General features: G+C 43.3%; 1 protein-coding gene and 1 long non-coding RNA gene across 2 annotated transcripts in view; both read left to right on the top strand.

Annotated features, from left to right (window-relative positions):
• The first annotated feature begins 1,190 nt into the window (after window positions 1-1,190).
• Window positions 1,191-15,135, top strand: LOC139679812 (uncharacterized). Its single transcript, XR_011699250.1, has 3 exons — window positions 1,191-1,272; window positions 9,411-9,465; window positions 15,047-15,135. It is a non-coding gene; the product is annotated as an uncharacterized lncRNA (long non-coding RNA).
• Window positions 15,136-15,223: 88 nt separating this feature from the next.
• Window positions 15,224-22,246, top strand: part of TEAD4 (TEA domain transcription factor 4) — a 40,040-nt gene continuing 33,017 nt past the window's right edge. Inside the window, exon 1 of the mRNA XM_071571867.1 lies at window positions 15,224-15,301. Within this exon, the coding sequence (XP_071427968.1) occupies window positions 15,295-15,301 (7 nt within the window). The 5' untranslated portion in view covers window positions 15,224-15,294. The remainder of the gene's footprint in view (window positions 15,302-22,246) is intronic.

The raw sequence follows: 22,246 nt of genomic DNA on the forward strand, positions 1-22,246 counted from the left end.
AGAAAACCCACGAGGGACATCCCCGCGCTGATCGGGGAGTAGTTCGCCGCCGGGAATACTCGGGACAAACACTCCGCCGTGCTGGGGTTGTGTTTCTTTCGCAGGGGCTCAGCTATGCCGGATGGAAATTACGGCACATCCCTGAGTGGCTCCGAAGCCGCGCTGCCGGCGGACAGGGACCGGCTCGCAGGGAATACCCGGGGGCGGCGCGTCCTGCGCGGGGTGTCCCGGCACCGGCGCCCCCTCCCCGGCCCATCGCCGGCGTCCCGCCCCTGGGACGGCACCAGGCAAGCGGCGGCGTTCCCAGGGATCTTCCCCTGGCTGAGGCCGGTCCTTCCCGGCCGCGGACTGCAACTTCTCCTGCGGGCAGGCGCCGCGCCCGCTCTCGGTTCCCGGGGGCGGTGGCGGCGTCCCGCCCGCTCCCAGCGCTCCCGTGCCGGCCCCTTCCCCCGCTCCCGGAGTTTCCTTTCCCCGCGCCCCCTCTTCCGGCCACTGCCCGCTTTTCCCCCGCCCCGGTCACACACGGCCCCCGGCCGGGGACTGCCCGGCCCCGCAGGGTTTTGTTCCCAACTCCGCCTCGGCCCTTCTGCCGCTGCCCCCCCGCTCCCCGCCAGTCCCCTCCCAGCCCCGTCCCAGCCCCGTCCCAGCCCCTGCGCTGGCCGGCAGTCCCCTCCCTCCCTCGGCCGCGTTCATTTCATACCAGCTCTCATTCCTCGCATTCCTCACTTCCTCCTTTCAAACTCCAGGGCAAATAAAAACCCTCCCTTTTCCTCCCAAACTCCTGCCCGACCGCCCTCCCCGCCCCGCTCGCCGTCCCGCCGCCGCTCCGCTCTCCTCAGGTGAGTGTGCGCTTTGTGCCTGCGCTCCCACCGCCCCCCCGCTCCGCTCGCATCCCATCGCACCCCATCCCATCGCATCCCATCCACTCCCGCCCGCCCGGCCCGGCATTGTTCGCGTCTCCCCGCGCCGCGGAACCGAAGAAGGGGGAGCCCCGAGGGCCCACCCCGGAGCCGCTCCTCGCCAACTTTTTGTTTCTTTCTCTCCTACTTGGTGGCGGCGATGCTGAACGGGAGTCCGACCCGCCCGCTCCCCCTGTCCCAGCCCCCGCTCCCACCCCTGCGGGCTCGGGGGTGGGGATCGGGCGGGAGCGAGGGGCAGGCGCGCAGTAACAGCACTCAGTGCTCTTTTGGCAGAAAGTCCTGGAGCTGAAGGAGGATTTGAAGCCTGTCTCCGCTGCCCCTGCGGAACAGCAACCGCTCTTGCCTCGCTCAGGTTAGAACACGCTGTTCCACGGTTGCTTTCGCGCGGGGAGAAGGGGCTCGGGTGCCTGCGGGAGGAAGGCTGGAAGGGAGGGTTCGGAGCCGGTCATGTGCGACAGAGGAGGCTCGGCCGTACAAAGGAAGCGATGGAACATCCTCAATGGAGTCTCCGGTGGCTTCTCCCGTCGGGAAGGGACTGCCGGCGCTGGCACTTCGGGAACTCGGGCTCTTGTCGCATCGGCTGAAAACTGCAGCGCTAATAAGGGTGGCGGGGGGAAAGGTTTCTGTGTTCTGTACCGTTCGTAAAGATGTGCTTGTGGAGGATGGAGAGGAGGAGCAGTACTTTCTGTAATAAATTTTAATGTCAATTATGGAAGATGTTTTTGGGAAAAACAAAAAATTCCTAAGGAAGCCCATCCGTAAGAAAGCAAGTGAGTTGTTGCAGAGTATTTACCAAAAGGTGAGGGAATAATGTTTTTCCCACTTTAGTTATTTTCTGAAGTTAAGAGTTCAGTTTTAGTGACATACCGTCGGAAAGGATTTTAGAAAAACAAACCAAAACAAAAACAGACATAAGAAAACCCTCCAAACAAAAAGATTTCCCAAGTAATCCTTTATCTTATGCAGATAATTTAGTTTAAACCATTTCTTGCATGGGATGCTAAAGATCGGGCTTTGTTGCAGAAGAGAGAACGTAACTCAACATCTTTAAGGACTTCTGTAAAGTATTTTATAGTGAATGGTCATATATAAGATAAAAAAAAAAAAACAAAACGCAAAACCAACCCCCCAGAACTAACCACAACTAATTATCAATTGTTTTTACTTAACCTGACGTTACACTCATGTTACTTTCTAACCTTAAGAATTCAGTTCTGCGACTCTTCTACAAATAAACAGCAAAAATACTTTTCTAACGTGGGGGGCTGGGTGGGAGAGGAGATTTAGAGGTGGGTTTTTATTTTTCCTGTTACTGGGCACAGATCAGCTTCCCCAAGACCTGATTGCGATGTCTGTGTGCAAAATGAGTGGAACATTTATTCACCTGTCTGTCCATCTGTCTGTGTAGATGTAAGAGGTTTTATTGTTCTCCTGCAGAAGGAAGTGGGCAGTAGGACAGGACAGAGAGTAACAGGGAGCAGCGAGAGGAACAGAACAAGAGGGAAAGCAGAGTGGATATATGGCAAGTGCCAGGACTGGGTTGAAGCTGCTATATTATTACCTATGTAATTAAAACCTTTCGGATTTGATAGGTTTCTTTCTTACGGCAGAATAGCCTGGATCGTCCTGTAGTAAATACTGGGGGGGTTTCTTTATTAGGGCTGCTGGATGCTGAGGGACTTTGGTTTTCTCTTGAACTTGCTTTGGCAGAGTGAAGGACAGCCAGTCAATGGGTGCAGTCACCTTTTGGGGTTTCACTAAATCCCACTGTGGATGACTCCCTCAAACTCAAGAATGCAACAAAGTATCAATCTCTAAACTGGACTATCAGCTCATTGTTCTTATTCTTTTGGAGGTGATCTTGAAAGCAAGTAAGTGTGCATGAGAAGGGTGCTAGGAAGTTCTCTGCTGTCTTGGTTCCTGCTACCTCCTTTGATTTTTAAATAAATTCTACGGAAGGCTTTGAATTATTTTAGATTATTATTGTGGTGTTTTAATGTTGGTGTATTACAGAACATCTATTGGGGAAATGGTATGAAAATAATATTGCCAAGCTTAAAAGAAAAAAAAGACTCCATGGCACCCACTCTTGCTTTTGGCTTATACAAAATCACAGTTGCTGTTGACTTTCTTCCTCAGCTATTTGTTTCACAGAATTTGAATACAGTAAGCAGAGTTTTGAGGGTTGCTGAAAAGTACAGTTTCCAAGAGATGCTACTTTCATCTCCGTTTGGAGTGACGTTATGGTCATTCACAGCTTTCCTTACTTAGGATTATGGATACTTTTCTGATTGTACCTTTCAGCTCTTGGTTCTGTCCCAGCATAATCCAAATGGTGGGTCCTCAAAGACTTGAGGCCGACACTGCTGTGGGCAGAACCTGCCTACACAGCCTCCAACTGTCCATTTCCTTACGTGTCACACCGCTGTGCTTTGTTGCTGGCACGGACACTGGCACTGCTGTTCACTGACTCGAGTCAGGGGGCTGATCCAGATGAAAAGTAACACTTTTCAGCCACATCTGTTCGTTCTCTAGTCAAGTTAATCTTATGGTCACATGCTATAGTGTCTGAAGAAGGGGGTGAGCAATGGGGGAAGAATGGGGATATTTTCTTAGCAACATTGCCATTTTCCCCCACCTTAAGCAGTTCCTTGGACCATGTTTACAGTAGCTCCTGTGACAGTGAAATTTTTTTTTCTGGCCACAACTGTATCTTCAGAAAGTGAAAATTCAGAGTTACCTTTCTTTAAAGATCTGTTGTACTTTCCCTTTAGCTCAGGTTTGTCTTTTGTTCATTTGTTTGGTTCGGTTTGATTTCCACTCCTTCACGTTCTGTGTAAAATTTTTCTTGGGCAACTTTTTCATCATCTAATACACTTAAACATCAGAAAAGTTTTCTTACTCTGTTGGAACAGTTTTGCCTTGCTGTCTGTTTCTCTGAAATGATTGCTTATTCTGTCTCTGCATTTGCATCTTCTAAGATCTTAAAGCTACTACTGAGGCTAAAATGTTAATGTTTTTCAATGTCGATTATTCTAGTCCTAATTTTTTCTTTTATACTCTTCACTTTCTTCTGTTTATCTGTGTTCCTTTTACAGAATGAGATAGGATATTCCACGAGTTGGAAGTGATTCATCTTTCTTTGTTGCCTGAAGTGATATCTGAGCTCAGGCAGATTAAAGTCACATTGGTCATTTTGCAGAAGCATTTGCTTTGCAGACAACTCTTGCATGACTTTAGCTCTTGTTTCTGGCAGGGCTTTTTCCTTGATTTTATCTCTAGGTTTCTTTCACTGTTATTTCTTCTTTTTCTTTGCATTTTCCCCACCTAGTCTTGTTTGTCTCCCTTGCTTTTTTCAGTTGTTTTTACACTAACACCCTTTGAGGTGTTTCTACCCACTGTTATTTGTAAACTTCTTTCTGTTTCACTGACATTACCTTTATTTGGTCTTAGATCTCTAGTGAAGATGTCAAAGACAACTGGACTAGCAAAGATCCCTGCAGCAACCCAGTCGGTGCCCCCTGTACCTATTGGTTCCATTTGTATATCATTATACATCACATCTATAATATATATCGTATATATAATTGTGCTTATTTTTGAATCTGTTAGTTGATTTTGTAATAATGTGAGCAATACTCTCCAAAGCCAATTTGAAGTAATTTTTAGCTATGATTTCCTTAAGGTGTAACAAATGCTATTCTAAATCTAAATTTATTACATCTTTCACCATATCCTTTTCTTTCTCTACCTTCATGGCAATTCTATCTTCCTTTGAACACCAATCAAATTTATTAAGATTTGCAGTAATGGATGATCCTCTCTCCAACTTCTGCCAACCACCATGTTTAGTAAATACCCAAAGTGTTCCTTTGTAGAGCCTTATAAAAAAAGCTATAAGTTTGCGTGCATGAAGCTCATTACAAGATCCAAAGGTACACGCTACACGCTTAGAAAGAGTTCTTCAGGGTTTGGAGGTGGTGTTTTGGGTCTTTGGTATTTCTTAGGAAGGTTTTGGGCTTTTATGGGTTTTTTTGTGGGTTTTTGTTTTTATTGTTCCTGCCCCTCGGGTCCTCCTTTTTCTGGAGATGATGCAGTCACTCCCCTTTGTTTTTAACACCATATGAATTAGACGTTTTCCTGCTAGGGAGGGGCAGGTTTTCCAGTTCCTGGTGCCACTGGCTGAGTCACTGGCTGCCACTGGCTCTGTTTTTCTGTTCTGTTGCAGGTTTATAATTACCTTGTTCTTACCTTTGTTAGAATGTGATTGCCAAAGGGTAGGTGTTTTACTTTGCTGTATTTCTGCGCCATGAATGCCAGTGGCTTTCAGAGCCTGGGTACAAACTTTTGAAGCATCTGCTTTGCTATTGCCAAAGAGAAAATAAATCAATGGAGTCCTCAAAGTGCCTTTTCCTAACAGTATGGTAACCATTAATGACAGATGTCCAGACAAAGTTTAATCTTTTGTAACCCAGACTGCTTTAACTCAAGAAGGAAATGTCAAGAAAGCACAGAGCATGTGTGTGCTGAAATGGAAAGGGAGGATTTGCTGATGTGTCTTAAGTTCATTTTACCTGCTCATATGTCTCCATAGCTGGTCCTCAAAATCAAGCTCATTGGTACCAGATTAGCAGGATTTAGACTGGTCTTTTGGTCTGAAAATCTTGTCAGTTTAGGGAGGAAAAAACAGAGAGGTGTGAAAGAGACGTTTGCATAAGAAGATTATCTCCAAGCACACTCACTGCTCTTTGAATTATCTTCATAAATATAAATTAATAAAATCCCATTTATTTCTCTCTCCCCATTTCTTTGTGAGGGTTCTATGTGGTCAGTAGAAAACAACTGTGCAGGGGAAACAATGTAAATCTCTGTTTCTATCAACCCAGTAGGCTAACTAAAAAATAGAGAAGTAGTGTCTTTTTCCTCGGCATTTGGTCACAGGTTTTACTTGTAAGAACTTGCTTTAAAAACTAGAGTCGAGTCTGTTGCTGGCTGTGTCCCTTTAAGAATCTAGTTTTGCTTGGCTAGCTGCCCCTGTTCTCCTGTAGATTAATCCAGCAGAAGGTATATAACCTGTTGACCTTCCTGGCGAGAAGGGTCTGGAAGGGCAAAGAGATAATTTAGAAGGTTCATGCTTTCCTGTAATATCTGAGGACAAGTTTAACTGTTTTTCAGTTTTTGACATTTTGTTGTTTTTGTTTTTGATTTCGGTTTTGGTTTTTTGTTTTTATTTTCTATTGGTACTTCTCTGAGAGCTGGAGTTGTAATTACAAATTCTTATTATTTTCATTTGCTTTCTGTGAAATCTCTCTGTGTTCAGCAGATTGGAAATGACAGTGTGTTTATGCCATATTTAGAGAGAGGAAAGAGTTCTGAACTCAAAATTACACTAGTCTGAGTTGAGAACAGCTTCATTGTCCCATGATTCAAACTAATAGGAGAACTGGAATCTGGTTAAAAAGGCTAGTCCGTTATTGACTGTAAAATTTCTGGCTTTTTACAGAAAACTGAAACTGTTTGACTTTCCCCAGTGTCAGCCTTAAGAAGTGACTATGTTAGCTGTAAGCTGTAAATGTTCACCTGCTGCATCAGTTCCAGATGGAGCGTGTACTCCAAACCTGAGCAGGGGTGGTGAGTGAATACCCCAAGAGAGTGCAGCTTGGTTGGTAGCCATGAGTAGGGTTCATTCATAGGATGAAGATGTTTCATCACGTTGTTCTTAGGCATTGTCTTATCACAAGCTTCAAACTCCTTTGAGCTTATGTCTGACTACTACTAAAAGCACACGTGTAATTGGTGGACTGAAGGACGAAAAGTCAAGAGAGCACTAAGAATTGCTCCCATTGCTCCATTGCTCTGCCTGTTTGTGGGTTGCATTTATCTTGAGGCTTTAGTAGAGGGCTTATCCCTGGCTGGACAGGTAATTCCCACTAAACAGACCACCTGCAAGCACTACACAAGTGGAAATCTGACTTCATTCATGGCTTGCGTGATCACTATCTCTGTCTATTCTCTTGTAAGTCCCTTAGCCCAGGTTCAGCTATTTCTTTTCTTGGAGACTGACTATACTTTTGGAGCTAAACATTTTCACTGCTTTGGATGAGATTTGCAAACATATGTCTCCTGCCTGAGTTCATGTGCAATTCTGCCATTAGTGTCATGGGAAGCTAAGTATGTCACAGTTGTGAGGTTTTTCGGGAACATCTCCCTTTGAGTCCTAGACAAGAGATTGAAAGATGTCATGAACAGCAGGCAGGATTAGGAAATAAGGATCTGATTTGGATATCTTAAAAAGGGCATTATGAGCCACAATTCAGTGCTGCTTAGCAGTAAATACTCAAAAGATGCTCCATTTCCAGACAGTGTTAAACATGAGCCCCTCTGAAATTACACCACTTGCAATTGCAAATCTCTTTTTAAGTTAACCTTTTCTTGTCTGGAAGTTCTTGTCTAGATTTTAACCCCAGTCTGGTTTTGCCATTGGGTGTCTCACTTATGTCTTTGTGTAATACTTTTTTCCATAGGTAAAATGAGGGCTTTAGAGCCCGATAGTGAGATTTGCTGGACAACTGAGTTTTGGTGGGCTTAGGGGCAACATTTTTTTTTCAGATTGCAGTTAAAGGTTCCCTATCCTCTAATATTTAAGTGAATAAAAGTCTTTGGGAAGATGCTCAGTTTCATTTAGTTCTGTCTCTTACTTGGTTTGGTAAGACTCAAGTAATTTTAATCAGTCAATACCTACCCTTGTCTGTACTTAAAGGGACAGTTAAAATTTTAACATGTTAACAACACTACCAGTGATTCTGTGATAGAAAAGGGACATGATTATCTGACTTCCCCCTGGGTCGTTGCTTTCTAACCTGCTCTGTGCTAGATGGGAAAATGACTCCTGGTGACTGCTGCTGCCAGCACGAGGGTGACTAACCATTTTCACCCTGCCCCAACCTTCATCTGTTTGGGAAGCTGTGAAACACATGCTACATGTCTTGGAAAGTCAGGGAGAATGGGAGCTCTGGGAACAGTTCCCTCATGGGAGATAACAGTGACTTCCCAGGAATTCCACTGTTCCTTTGAGAGCTGGGGCCAGCCCACTGTGTGGCTCAATCCCAGGACAACCTGGCAGTGTCAATCTCTGCTGCCCTTGCTGGCTCATTTTTCTCTCCCAGCTGAGACATAAATCATGCAATAGTCATTTTGTCAGTCTGAGCCTGGTGGCCTTATGATGTGTCCTGTACATGGGAGCTGTGCATGCATTGCCCGTCGCTCAGGATCGATCCCCAAGCTGACCAGCCCTAGACTAGTGGGATCAGACTCAGTCCTTGCGTTTTGTTGTTGGGCTGTGGGGGTTTTCTCTCTCCTGCTTAGGGCAGCAGGGCTCTGTTCTGTTTCCTTTATCGCAAATGTAACTGATTGGATGGTGTGCAAGGCCACACACACAGCCTTATCTCATCACATCCTGTTTGACTGCATTATCCAGGGCTGCACTGAGAGAAGTTCTCCTCTATCCTTGCTTTGATTTATATCACTCTGCTGGACACTACATCCTCTCTCTGTTTCAGCCAGAGCTAGCTACTGCAATAATTTAAGAGTTGTTTTGCTTTGCTCGGGAAGTCAGGTGCCTTTTGAACAGCAGCTGCTGCAGGCAGTTTCGGTGTAGCAAACAAACCGAGCTTGATTTTGTGTTAGGCAGTGTGACAAGCATTCAGCTGGAGCCCAGCCTCATCTTGGATATGATCTGAGACTAGTGCTTGGTCCTTTGTAAACCAGTCTTATTCACGGGTGAGACAGACAAAAACCTCACCATGCAGCCGTAGATGTAATGAGTATATTACCTTGCCCAATACATAGAGGAAAATCTCAGTTTGCCTGGCACTGGTGCCAGCTGGTAGCTTTTGCTTCACTTACGACAAGTAACACTTATCTCAACTGGTTTTATTCATGGGATTATGCAGCATTACTCTGGTGCCCTGGATGTATAGGGCTATTAGCAGGGAATAGCCAGCATTGCTCAGGATTGTAGGAGGCCTTGGGCAAAAAGTGAATTATAGCCAGGCTCACCTCTTGGCTAAGCTGCCAGAGAGTGCTTGAGTAAAGCCCCCTCAAAAGGCTGAGTGAACTGCACCCACCCATCTGCACTGCTAGATCTTCCGCTGGAACTGAGTGGCTCTAGCTCTAGGCTGAGTTAATGATGGGAGTGCAGCTTCTGAGGAGCCTTAGGAACTGTTTGCTGTCTGGTGTTACAAAAGTGCTGTTACATTCCTAGATACACCTGAGTGCTAATTAGTCTTGCTACAATTGCATCTTTATTTTTCTCTGTAAACACGTCCATGATTTTTGTCCCCTTTTGCTTGTGAACTTTAACAGATCCTAGTTATCATTTAATAGCTACTTTCCCACCTTTTCCCTTTCCAGTGTGTTTTTCCTGCAGTCTTTGGGTTGAACCTTCTTGGGGCTACTCACCTACTGATTGCACTCATTCTTCTCTTTCAGAGGAACTAAGCTATTATTGTAGTGCCCCATAGAATTTCCCAGACTTCTTCCTCTGGTAAGTCTGCATACTGTCTTCTGTCTTGTACCTTGCGCAATGGGTTTCTCAGTATTCCAAATCGTTGTTTTCCAAAACCCAGATCTCCTTGTATGACTGCATTGTGTAAGTTCATTTCTTAGCTGTCCTGGATAGAAGTAATTGTTTGTTCTTGTTTCCAGGTTTTCTTACTGTTATAAACTACTCTATAGCTTGAGCAGCAGGAAATCATCTGTTCTGACTGAACTGTTTTGTTTTGTTGTTTTGGGATTTTTTAATTCTCAGTTTGACTGCTGATCAGATATAAAAATGTTGTGGTTCAGATCCTCTGTAGTAGCGGTATTTGGCTCGTGTTACCAAGTGTAGTGAGTACCGGAACTGTTTGGTTTTGTTTGCATTACAATGACACCGAGGAATACCTGTCAGGGGAAACAGTCCCTGCCCCCACAGCTTGCAATTCCATGGAATGATACCAAGGATGAAGGGATGTTCTTAGTAAAACACTGACTCTCTCTGAGCGTGGCCAGCTCAGGAGCAGGACTCCACAGGGCTGTGCTGGCAAGCGTCCTGCCAGGGAAGGGGGAGTGAATAGGGATGTCTGGTTAGTGTGTTGTGATCAATTCCAACAGGGAGAGGGGGTTGCCATGGAGTGGGGTGAGTTTTTTGGACAGAGCAGCTCTTAAGAAAACCGAACAACTGGAGACAGCTGGCTGCAATTTTTCAGATCCTCAGGAAAGTATGATTTTGTGTTGAGCAGCTGCTACAAACACTTAAGAGGGAGCTGTTACCAACAGTAATGACTGAGGGATTAATATTAGAAAGCAGATGTGTCAGACTATGGAGTCTGTTAAAGATGTGCTCACTGTCAAAGAGACCTTGCTGAAGGGCTCTTGGCAGCTGTCTAGCCCTGCAGGATCTCTGAATCTCAATGAGATACCGTGTGTGAAAGGAAAGACAGTGTTCAAATCACCAGAATTGGAACACACAAACCAAAGCTGCTGGAGCTGAAAGATTTTTGTGCTTTCTCCATGGTTTTGCTTTCCTCAGACCCAAAGCCCTGCCTTTGTGACTGACTCGTTAAGAGAAGGGCCATGGCAGAAAGAACAGGGCACAAGAGTGAATAAAAAACAGGAATTTGACAGAGGGAAACATTAAGAAGGAAATAGAGATACTGTGGTGAGGAGGAAAATGTGCTGTGAGGGGCATTGTGTCTTTGATGCTGAGACAGAACCCATGACTTGACCCAACAAAAAAAAGATCATCTCTGAGTAAAATAAGAGTGAAATTAGAGTAAGAAAAACTGTAAGGTACAATTGCAAAAGCCCAAGAGCCAAGGAATGGGGCATAAGTTCTAACTAAGGGAATCTGAAGAATACAAACACCAAGCCCTGTGACCTCTGGCAAAACTTGCTGTTATGAGAATGGGACAACATCCTCTGACTCCTGGTCCTAAGAACTGTGTCTATCAAGGGAATTCAGATGGGGAAGAAGTTGTCTGGGCATGTCTGTGATGTCTGTTTAGTGCTTTCAGAATCAAATTCCCTCCACATGAGAAGAAAGCTTTGTGATTATAAATTCTTCCAAAGGCAGAACTTAAACATAAAAGTGCTAAAATATTTAGCAATATTAGAACACTCAGTAATACAGACCACCATTAAAGCAACCAAGCTGTATGCATATAGTTACCATTGATTGGATGTTAAATGAAACATTTGTATTTTTAAAAGTATTTACTAATGAATATTATTTAAACCTTTCTTACATATAAGACATTTAACATGCTCCTGTTTCTGAAAAAAATGCTCCGTTTTTCATCAGGTTTCTCATTCTCTGGGAAGTAACTCCACTGCCAGTTATTCAATTTGCCACACTAATAAAGCCATTTACCATAGGGTTTGGCCCCCAGATTCTTCAGTTTGCTTTTCTTAGTTTAGTAAGTGTCCACTTTGGTCACCAGTGAGTTCAGATCAACAGTGCAGGAAAGAGAAGGCCTGAAGTGTTCAGTCAAAGCAGAGACCCACAGATCAGATAGTACCCAACCAGGACTCCCTGAATTACTGTTTATTGCCTCTGAGTACAGGGTATTGCTTGGGACTGCACATGGAGCATGCTAGTTAAGTAACATTATTTAAGCAAACTTTGCAGGCCCTTTAAGCCTTTGGTATCTTACTGATCTAGTGTTTTAAGGATTTTCACTGCCATTTCAATCTATGGAATTTCCTCAGAAGTTGTCAAAAAGAAGTCCAATTTGTGTTAGTGTCTGGGTGGTTAGAGAGGTTTCAGCTGAAGATGGCCATACATACTTGATGTTGTAGCCTGTTAAGTCCCACTTTTCTCATCATCTGTCAAAAAGAGTTTTAGTACCAAGAAGGAAAAGCAGGATCAGACCCCAAGGTGTAGTAAAGTTGGAACTGGCCACAGTAGCACATTTCGGTTCCTGCTGCCCTGGCTGTAGCTTGGGACAGGACTAATATTGTTGCTCAAGGCACAAAAAATAAGAAATGTAAAAAAAACATATCTAGTCACTTCAAGAGTTATATAATTTCTTTTGTCACTGCTAGTATGTTCCACATCTCCCTTGATGTACACCAATGTGAGAGAAAGCTCACATCTTCTGTCTCTTGCTTAGTGGACTTACATGAATGCACTAATCCCATCTGCTCAAGTTGGTGCAACTTTTCTTTCATGTTTGGAGAAGTGAGTCTGGAGAGTTGACACTAAACTGAATTGAGAGTGTGTTCTCCTCCAGTTATTCTAGAGCTTGGATCAGAAAGGACACAGTTTCCTTTGTCACCCAAAGCAGTAAGAGCAGATGCAGAGCCTTGTAAAACATGAAATGATCAGGCAAGGACTCCTGGGGTGTGAATGTGGCAGGAGAAGGAGGGTTATGCTTCAGATACAATTACTTAGTTTCAGCCGAGGAGAGTGCCATGGTGAAATCATCTGCTAGGTATTCATCTGTGTCAGCATGGACATTAGAGAGATGAAAATAACTGGATTCAAAGTAGGTGCTTTTTATGGTCATGATGGTCCTCCATTCCCTACATGACTTTGTCTGCTTGTATGCATTGCTGGGGATTTGGCTTGACAGCAGAGGAGTAGCTTCCAGTGACCATGACTGTGGGGGTCACACAGTTGAGCAGGCACAGAGTGTTTTCACTTGGAGTGGAGCCTGCTGGCTGTTGTGAGACTGCAGCTCCCAAGGCAGGTGGTGTGATGAATACACACTGTCACACCTTAGGTTACTTTCTGAACCTTTCTGTCTCTCAGTCATTCAGCCTGAGTTAAAACTAGTCTGTGCCTTGTGTTTGTGGAGATTTTAATGTGCATTAACTACGGTGGTCTTGACAGCCTCCAGGGACTAGGGATGCTTGGGGAAATTTTAAAAGAACGTTCGGAGCATAGATTTCTCTTTCTCTATCAGTCTCCCCGTGGAAAGCTTTCACCTCTACACTGATTCTCCAGCAGGACAGTCTTTTGAATACCCATTCAATGTTTTATTAGCATGTGTCAGTGAAAGGTGATGTGTTGGTGACAGATTCTTGGTGAGGGAAGCAACTGTTACCCTTCATTTGAGGGCCTTTTAAAGTCACATTTCCTGCTTTGGTGCCATCCACAGTGCGCTTGGGATGTCTATCCCATTGGTAAAGGCCAAGTGTGAGTTGCCCTTTTCTGCCCTCCTCACCACCCATTTTATTCTTTCTTACCATGTTCATTAGAGCTCTGAAAATATACCATGGATAAAGAAGACTGAAATAATCTAATATAGGGGCTTAAATGGATGAATGGACAGTGGTTCCTGTGTTCCAAACATTCTAACAGGAAAGAAGTTGTAGATCAGGTTTTCTAAATGTCTTTGTGAAGCACTTGTTAAATGCTGCACAGTACTATGTGTCTAGAAATTATTCGAAGGCTCAGTGTTGTCCTACTTGTTTCCTTACCTTTTGGTCTCTTATGGAGACATAAAACATGTATCTGCTGCTGTCTAAAGTCATTAAGGAGCAGAAAAACCTTCTGAGAGCCAGTGTTATCAAATCTTTTTACAACTTCAGCTCTTGAAATGTTAATAAAGGATTTCAGTTTTTATTAAAAAAATCAATCTCGTCATTATGGTCTTGGAGAAGATTTTTGTAAATACAAAATCTGAAAAGGTAAGAAACAAACAAACAAACAAATTTAAAAATCTTGATGTCAAAAAAGTTTCTGTTGCCATGACCCCTGACTTTTTGAACTTCTGAAGTGTAGTGAATGGACCTGCTTTTCCTCTTCATCAACCAGGGCATTGCTGCATCTTTTTATTTCTAGCTAGTTTTTGTCATAGACCATGGCCCAGTTTCTCCCAAGTCCCCATTTTCTCTGTGATACTTCTGAGCTAGATACTTGGCATGTCAGAGCTCTCTCCTTACTCTCTTGTTCAGTGCAAGTTTGATTCTGTTTCTCTTGTAAAAAAAAATCCTTTTTATGATTTTCTTGCTACCCAGCTCAATGTGGTGACACTCAGGGAAGTTTTGAACTCTAGGTGGATTCTCAAATGCTGACTTGTGAACATTCTTTGTAACTCAGATAAGAAAACTATTAAAATGGTAGACGAGCAGCTTTGGGATTAAGGAAGAGGAATGATCTGTGTCTTTAAAAGCCATTTCTCTCCGGCATGGTTGACTGGAAGTGTCTGTGTGGTCTGAAGTCTTTCTCAATGAGTGTTTCATCAGCTCCACTCAATGGCTTCAGCCTCTACTGTAGGCATTTATAAGTGGACTGTAATTTATTGTAGTTTTCAAGAGCTAGCAGCTGCCTGCTTAGGTTCAGTGAGAAACCAATTTCTGCTCCTGTCCAGTGGCAAATCTAATATGCTGGGACTTGTAAAGTATAGGGGGGACAGAGAGGCAGAGGAAACTGAAGGAATTTGCTCAAGGTCGATCTGAAGATGAGTGGTAGCAAAAGGATAAGCATTTATGTTCTTGACCTGCAACATAGTGCTGTTATCCCTTTACTTATGGTGCCTTCTCCTCCTGCCAGGATATGGTGCTGAGATTTGGGAGACATTGCATTAAACTCTCTGGCTCCAGGAAGGGCTTTTTAAAAGCACAGATGATCCTTGAGAAGAAATGTCAGTGTTAGAAATGACACCAACTACTAACTCTGATCCAGTGAAACAGTATCTAAGGAGATTTTAACCTCAGTGCTCAGCAATGACTAGATAATTCATCACTACTCTATTTTGTATAGTCTTTCACACAGACTGAATCCCCGTATGTGAGCTTCAGAAAGTTAAATAACAGTTACACAGATAAAAACAGCAGAGGGAGAAAGAAATTAGGAGATAAAGATGCAGACAAGAAGATGCATCTGAGGAGAATTGTAAAGTGACAGAGAGTTAATGAGCTAAAGATAGTTGGAGCAGGTTTATTTGTCAGAAGGATTTGTAGAAAAGGTTTTTGTCTCAACATAAATAGAAATTAAGCACATAGTTGAGTTACTGTTTAAGGTAAACTTGAACTAAACCCCCTCTTTACTGAGGTTTTTATTTTTTTTTCTTTAATATCTCCACATTTGCCTGGAGAGGAAGATTTCTAACTGACATGGGATGTGCTTGCCATTGCAGGTTCTGAGTCTGCTTCTCCACGTGGCACCTTGGAGTTTCTAGCTGGCACCATTACCTCCAACGAGTGGAGTTCTCCCACCTCCCCTGAGGGGAGCAACGACTCGGGGGGCAGCGAGGCCTTGGACAAACCCATTGACAATGACGCCGAGGGTGTGTGGAGTCCGGACATCGAGCAGAGCTTCCAGGAAGCGCTAGCCATCTACCCACCATGTGGTCGGCGGAAGATTATCTTGTCAGACGAAGGCAAGATGTACGGTAAGGAGAAGGAAAGGACACATCACAGCACTCCAGGCAGCCTGCCCTGTGCAAGCCACTCGTCTTGTACCAAGGGATGTTCTGAATGAATTCTCCTCTCTCAGGTGTTCCCAAGCTGATGCAGTTGGTTGCTTCAAGTTGTATTTAGGAAAGTTGGAGAAGATTTGGACATTCACATATCAGAAAGTTACAGATCTTTTTTCAGGGGACTATCAATAAGGTAGATCCCAGAGTAGGGCGTACTACTGAACTAATCTTTAAATGCATATAATCTAATGGCTTCATGATGCGCTTACTCTTTTTTATGGTATGTCTTGCTTCTGTCTCCACCTTTCTTGTCGGAGGTAAGAACAGGTGATGGTCTTCATCTCTGGTGCTACAGGGGAGAAATTCAGCTCCTGTGCCCTTGAATGGCTCAGCTGGTGTGCAAACATGTATGGTTTATTAAGTAGCTACACTTTTCAGACCTTAAGAAGGGCAGAAAGCAGACCTGTCTGTCTATTCCCTTTTGCTGTAGTCTGCCTTCTCGTTGTCCTGGCACAAATATCTTTCACCTGTGCGTTCTTCTCATCTAGCTAGCTGGGTATCCAGCCCTGAATGCAGAGAAGCACTGGCTTGCAGCTGTAACAGAATACAACTTTGTATGTGACACACATGTTTTTGACTTAGACTTTTGACCTTTTCCACGGTTGAAATTTCTCTCTTGATTTTTGTCCACGAAAAGCTGTTTTGGCCTGGATTCTGTAGTTCAGCATTGGAAGAAGCCACTTGGTACTTCTATGGCTAAAAAGAAAAGCAAAGGCTGAGTGCCCAGTATTGGGCTGAGTCTCAAGTCTCAAAGCAGTAGCAAGAATCTGATGGAAGGCAGCCCTCTTCCTAGCCAGTCAGTGCTTTTTTTTTTTTCCACCTACCCAGTCAATGCTTGCTTCCCCCCACCCCCACAATGGAATCTGCATGTCTTTGCAGGTCCCATTATGGGATGCTCCATGCATGCCTCGAAGCTTCATATGGGGCACTTCACAAGTCATTCTGCAGGTTTGTGTCCACCCATCAGGCCATTGTTCCCTGAGAGAGAATACTTTGCTCTTACTGTGGGGGCTTGGGTGGGGCTTGTTTACATGGCCTTATCTACAATGGATGGTTTTACTGGGCACACACACCTTTGTGTCTGGAAGGAGCAATGTATGTTGGGTAAGGCTGATCACCCTGAGGCTAAGCAAGTGTGTCAGTGTTCTCAGGCAGACATCAATTCCTGCTCTGGGCTAGCACACACGTTTTTCTGGTTGTGCTATGGAATCAGCCAGGGAGGTGATCCAGCTTAAAACTAGCACAGCCAGAAAGGGGAAAGTGAACTTTAATTTGGTTTCTGCCCAGCTGCCTGTGTTGGTACAAGGATGATGAGAGTGGGAATGAGCAGCCATGGTTGAGGTGAGGGTAAGATTGCTTCTACTGGGATCAATACTAGCTTGAAATATCACCTAAATTAAAACATTACTTGAGAGTGCACCCCATGATTTTTAAGCATAAATTAGTGACTTAACCCCAGTTGCTCTGTGTCTGCACTACTCTTCATGACGGGTGACTTTTAAAATTACTGGTGAAAAATGACAGTTGTGTTTTAAGACTGTATTAATTTACTAAATATTCTGCATGACCCCTGGAATAGTTCAGCTTTGCAGTGAGTATGTCAGAGCAGAGAGTGAAATGGACCACTAAAGAAATGAGTGACAGCAAACAGGAAGTACAGTGGGCTACAGAAACCAATGACACTTGACTGGGGCCTGACTAGCACGGACTAGTGTTTAGTAGAACACATCTAGCTGACTGGACTGGTGAGCTGCAGAAGGTCAGTAACCCACTTGTAGGGTGAAAAGTTTGGGGTAGGCTCCGGGAGAAGAAGTGAACAGCTTTTCTGCAAACCCTCCCCCACTACTCCAAATGGGACAGTGTCCCTGCTTGCCTTCCATGCACCTGTTCTTAGTATGGATGGTGGTTCAGTGTGCTTGTGACAGAACCCGAGGCAATGATTTATGCCCTCCTTTGCTTACTAGTCTCCAGGATCCAGTCCAAGGAAGCCCGGGCCCAGCCTGGGATCTATAGAAAGATATGATTGGGCAGGGAGAATAAATATAGTTCCTGATTTCATCTTCACTACTTACAAGCCGGCTGGTGGAACAGGACAAGCTTGGTGTGGAGCTGGCCCTGCCTCTGAAGAGGTGGTAGTTCAGCTGCCCCATTAACAGTTTGCAGAGAACTTGCTGAACCAAGGGGCAAGGTGTTACAGATGTTATGCCCCTCTTTCCCTTGACAAAACTGGAAACATTCCACTTTTTTCCACTAAGGAGTGGCTTGTGTGGTACTACTATTTTGGTCAAGATGTCTAAGGTCCCAGTATCTCTTTTATGTGCAATTTATATACTTCTCACCTGTTTAGGAAACCTGTTGTCAATTTGAAGTTAGTAGCTTTTACCAGAAAACATTCTGAACTAGCTAAAATACAGTGAGCCAATATGAAGAACTGGCACTGTTTTGTTTAAATACATTTAAAATTGCACAGAAAGATGTGCTTCTGCATATGCAGGAGCTTCGTGCTCCTGTTTCCATGACTCTTCAAGGTCAACTTGTTTACTGCTCTTCAGATGACATTGCTGAGTGGACATGATTCCTTCTTCACCTGAAAGTCAGCCATGCTCTTCTCTTTACATTGATATAAAGAGTGTCTCGATGCCTTTGTTGCCTTTGCTTTCATTATCTCTTTCCATCCTAGACATGTTCCATTTCTACATGGAGGCAACATCCTGACTGAATAAGCTCATACCACAGCACAGCTCCAGGTGCAAGCCCTCACTGTCTTCTCCAACAGCCTCTGCTTACCACCTGCTTAAAGCACAAGCAGCTGTCTTGTCTGATATGGAATGCTGTTCTTTCTCCTAATCATTGTGTTGACATTAGAAGCAGTGAGTCTGGGGCACTTAATGATCTTAAGCCTTTTGGTACCACTGAGGTCTTGCTGAATCGTATTTTATATATGTTGTCTACTAGAATAATATAGGGGTATTACAACTCTGTCGCTTACATTTTCCAAGTGTTTTTTCTCATGGGAGATACAATGTCTGCAATATTTGTATGAAATGCCTAGCACCACATTCTGTACTGACTAAGAGAAAGAAGGAAAAAGTTTGGTACCTTTGGGAGATGTGCATGGAGGTGCCAAATAGACCAGGTCTCCCAATGCTACTGAGGTTAGAGAAATAAAAAACAGTAACTTGAAAAGTGATACTTATTTTGATAAAACACTGCTGCAGCCTTGATTTACAAGAGAGAAAGCAAGAGCTTGGAAGAAATGATCTTCTGCCTTAGCTGTCCACTGTTCACTTCTGCTGCACAAACACCTGTCTTGGGGCACCTTTTTTGCAAGAGGGCTAGAACTGGTGGCTGTCCCTACGTTAGATTGCTGTTCTAAAGGAGTCGGTAGTTTAGCAGCTGCTTTACAAACAGCTTAGCCATTTCTGTGCTGAGCAGGGAGGGGCAGACAGCTGGGAGCAGTCATCCATCTCCCAGGCTGCTGCCATCTGTTTGTGAGTTGCTGATAGGAAATACTTCAAGATGTCCAAAGCTCAGAGACTGAGTGATAGAAGGAGGATACACGTTACTAGTTAAATCCTGGAGCAAGTAATGGACCACAAAGAGCTTGTAGCATGACTTAAGATGGGCTAGCAGGTAAATTTGATGCCAAAAGCTGCAATGTCATTGCTGGTCCCTCCCACCCCTGTTCTGAAATGACTAGGTAAATTTGCAGGATAATGGCTTTATCTCAAGGGGATAGGTTATCGTTTCATGTTTTGCTTGACCTCAAAGAGTCACTAAAAGTAGAACTGAAAAGCAAACACATAAACCTGAAGGAGCATAAAAGATACACTGCCTGTCCAAGTTCATAAACGGTTCTTGAGGGGAGTGAGGGGCATGGTGGCTGTCAAAATATGAAAACCTTCAAGGTGTCAGTGTTCAAATGCTTTCTTCTATATTGTAGTTTAGCATCTCACCTGATGGTGTTTCAGTCCAAGCAATTGGAACATGCTGAGAATGTACTCAGGTGGTAAATGGTATGGTCCAGGTAACTGCAAAATTAGTATTTCAGCTGTGATACCCTCAGAGAAATACTTCTGAAGTTCCTATCCCTTTCATTATTGTGACCTAGTGAATTGTAAAACAGCCCTTTATTACACTGTCTTGGTAAAAAAAAATTGAGTTCCCATTTTAAACAGCAGAATGTGGACAAAACTTGGATTCATGGACAATTGGTCAGGATGCAGACTTCTCCCTTCCCTCTGGTGGTACATGTGATGCTTTCAGACCTGCTCAATAACAAGGTTTTGTTTCAGTCATCTTTCAGTTTTGCTTTTGTGTGGTTCCAGTTCTTTGTTTTTGATTAGGTGAAGGCAGATTTCTGGAGACATTTGCAGTGGGGTGAACTTCTGCTGGATGCTGTCATGTTTTTCATTTTATCTCCTTTGTAAGCTGTGTTTAGGGTTGTTTGTGTTAAATTGTATGTCAGTTTAACTGATGTTTTCTCCATTCAAACATAAAAAGAAATATTTTTCCATGCATTTGAAGCATTTCCTCGATACTGAGAAATTTGCCACTTGTAATGCCAAAGAACCAGGAATCTGCTTGCTATTACAATTATTAGAGTTAATAGCACTGGTTGTGGCATCTTTCCTTAATATGTTTAATACTGAACATAAACAGAGTAACAACTTTATTGTGTACTCCATGTTATCAAAATTACTGTGACTACTTTTTTTGGAGCTTCATTCTGTTGTTTCAATAAAGGGCACACACTTTTTCCTGTCCCTTTTGATTTTTGGCAGCTTTGTAGCCCCATATTTATCTGTCAGACTTAAAACCAAGTGTGCTGTTTAATACTACATTTTCCTCTCTGCATTTGTTTGTAGCCACAGAGTTTTTGTGACGTTCAAGTAACTTCCTTCATTAGCAACATTGCATAATTCTCCAAGAGTTTATTGGTAGTGGTATATTATTAGAAAGGCATTTAGTCTGATTTTTTTTGCTTTGTAGATAACACATCCAGTTTAATTGATTTCTAATTTAGTAAATGAGCCTTGTTTTGTAGGTGTATCCACTCATCTGCCTTGTAACTGAGAGACCATTCCTGTTTCATTTGTCAGCCTTTTTCCTTGTTTTGCTTCTGCTCTTCTTCTGGATAACTTTACGTATTTCCAGTGGTTTTCTGAAAAGTTTAGTTTTGCATTTTAAAACCCACTGCATTCTTGCAAAATTGGGTTCAGATGTTATCAGTTGCTAATCTGCTCTTAAATATGTCAAATGTTTATTAACATTTAAGAATTTAGATTAAATTAAAAATCTGGAAACAAAATCAGACATGGCAAGTGAAAAATAATAATGTCAAGTGACTTGGGTTTCTTCTGCCTTTAAAATAAGTGCATGTAAAGCTCTTTTCTGGACAGGTTTTTGCAAACACATTACCAGAAACATCTCAAAAACATGGAGTAAGTTCTGAGAAAAGCAACAAGCATACCAGACTTAACATTGAGCTCTGGAGTTGAAGGGACTGATTTAGGAGGAAAGATTAAAGTTGCTAAATATACATAGCTTGGCTAAGCGATGACTGAAAGGTGGAGGGTGGGGGGACACATAATAACAGTCTAAAAATATTTGAAGGGTGTTAACATTTAGGAGGGAGAGGGATTTTATGTGGGACATGTGAGCATGACTAGGATTAATGGGGGAGAAAGAAGGAATATAGGATGGATATCAGCAAAGGCTTCATGACAGCATGGTGCTCAGTGCTCAGGGATCTCTAAGGAGATAGAATGTAAATGCTGTTGTTGGGGACTTTTAAAATGATATCAGACAGAACTATAAGGACTGTATTTGTAAAACTAGTCCTAAGGAATGAGGTGTGTGTGCATGTGTTCGTCTGTGTTTTATACTGAATGAAAGGTGCATGCCAGATTGGAAGTGCTGGGATTTTACGTAGGAAACAAGACAACAATGGCCATTAGGTGGCTTTACACTCTTAAGTATCAGCAGTTTTTTTCTAAATTGTTAGTGCTGTGATTCATACTGTGTTCATATCTGTGTTTTTGTGATATGAATATGTTTGTGAGACTGAATGTGTTTATTGATGTAGAAGCATTGGGTAGAGAAGGGTGATAGTACTTCTCAAGAAAGGGTGTGCATAGGCATAGAGAAAGCTGATAAGTGTCAAGACGCAGATTGTGTGGAGACTTGGCATAGGAAAAAAAAGGAGCTTTCTTACACAGTGCATGTAAGCAAAACCTATTATATGAGCTCTCTTTTAAAGTCTCTTTCAAAGACTTTCCTTAGGCAAAAGCAGTATGAGACAACATAAACTTTCCAGGTTCTAGTACCGAAAGGGATGTCCCAAAGTGAAGGGAAAGTGCTTGTTCAGAAAAAGACAATATTACAGCTAAAAGGAAAAACAATATTCTCATTCGTGTAGGATCCAGATAATGAGCACAGGAGAACTAGGACTGTCTATTGGTTTAAACAGTTGCTCATTAGCTAGTCCATAACAAGCCCTGTATTGTCTGTGTGTGGTGAAGATCTGGGCAGCAAAACTGGGAAGGCTGTGTGCAGTTTGTGCCCAAACAGATGGTCTTGTAAATCTGTTGGTCACTGGCAGAGCTGACTTAAACCTCTGGGGCCTGGGTACACCTGCTGCTGAAGGGTGCACAGCCAGCAGCTGTTCCTCATTGCTGTCACCTTGAACTTGTGACCCATCCGGGTACAACTTCAAATTCTCAGTCTTGCTCTTTGCGCATACACTGGCAGAGGTTTGCTCTGTCTTTGGCTTCTTGAAGAGGAAATGACACTGTTTTCTTCTAAAATGTCTTTAGATGATATCACTCTTCTTTCCTCTTGAATGTGATTTGTACA

Source organism: Pithys albifrons, chromosome 1 (assembly GCF_047495875.1).
Source record: "Pithys albifrons albifrons isolate INPA30051 chromosome 1, PitAlb_v1, whole genome shotgun sequence".
NCBI classification, from domain to species: Eukaryota; Metazoa; Chordata; class Aves; order Passeriformes; family Thamnophilidae; genus Pithys; species Pithys albifrons.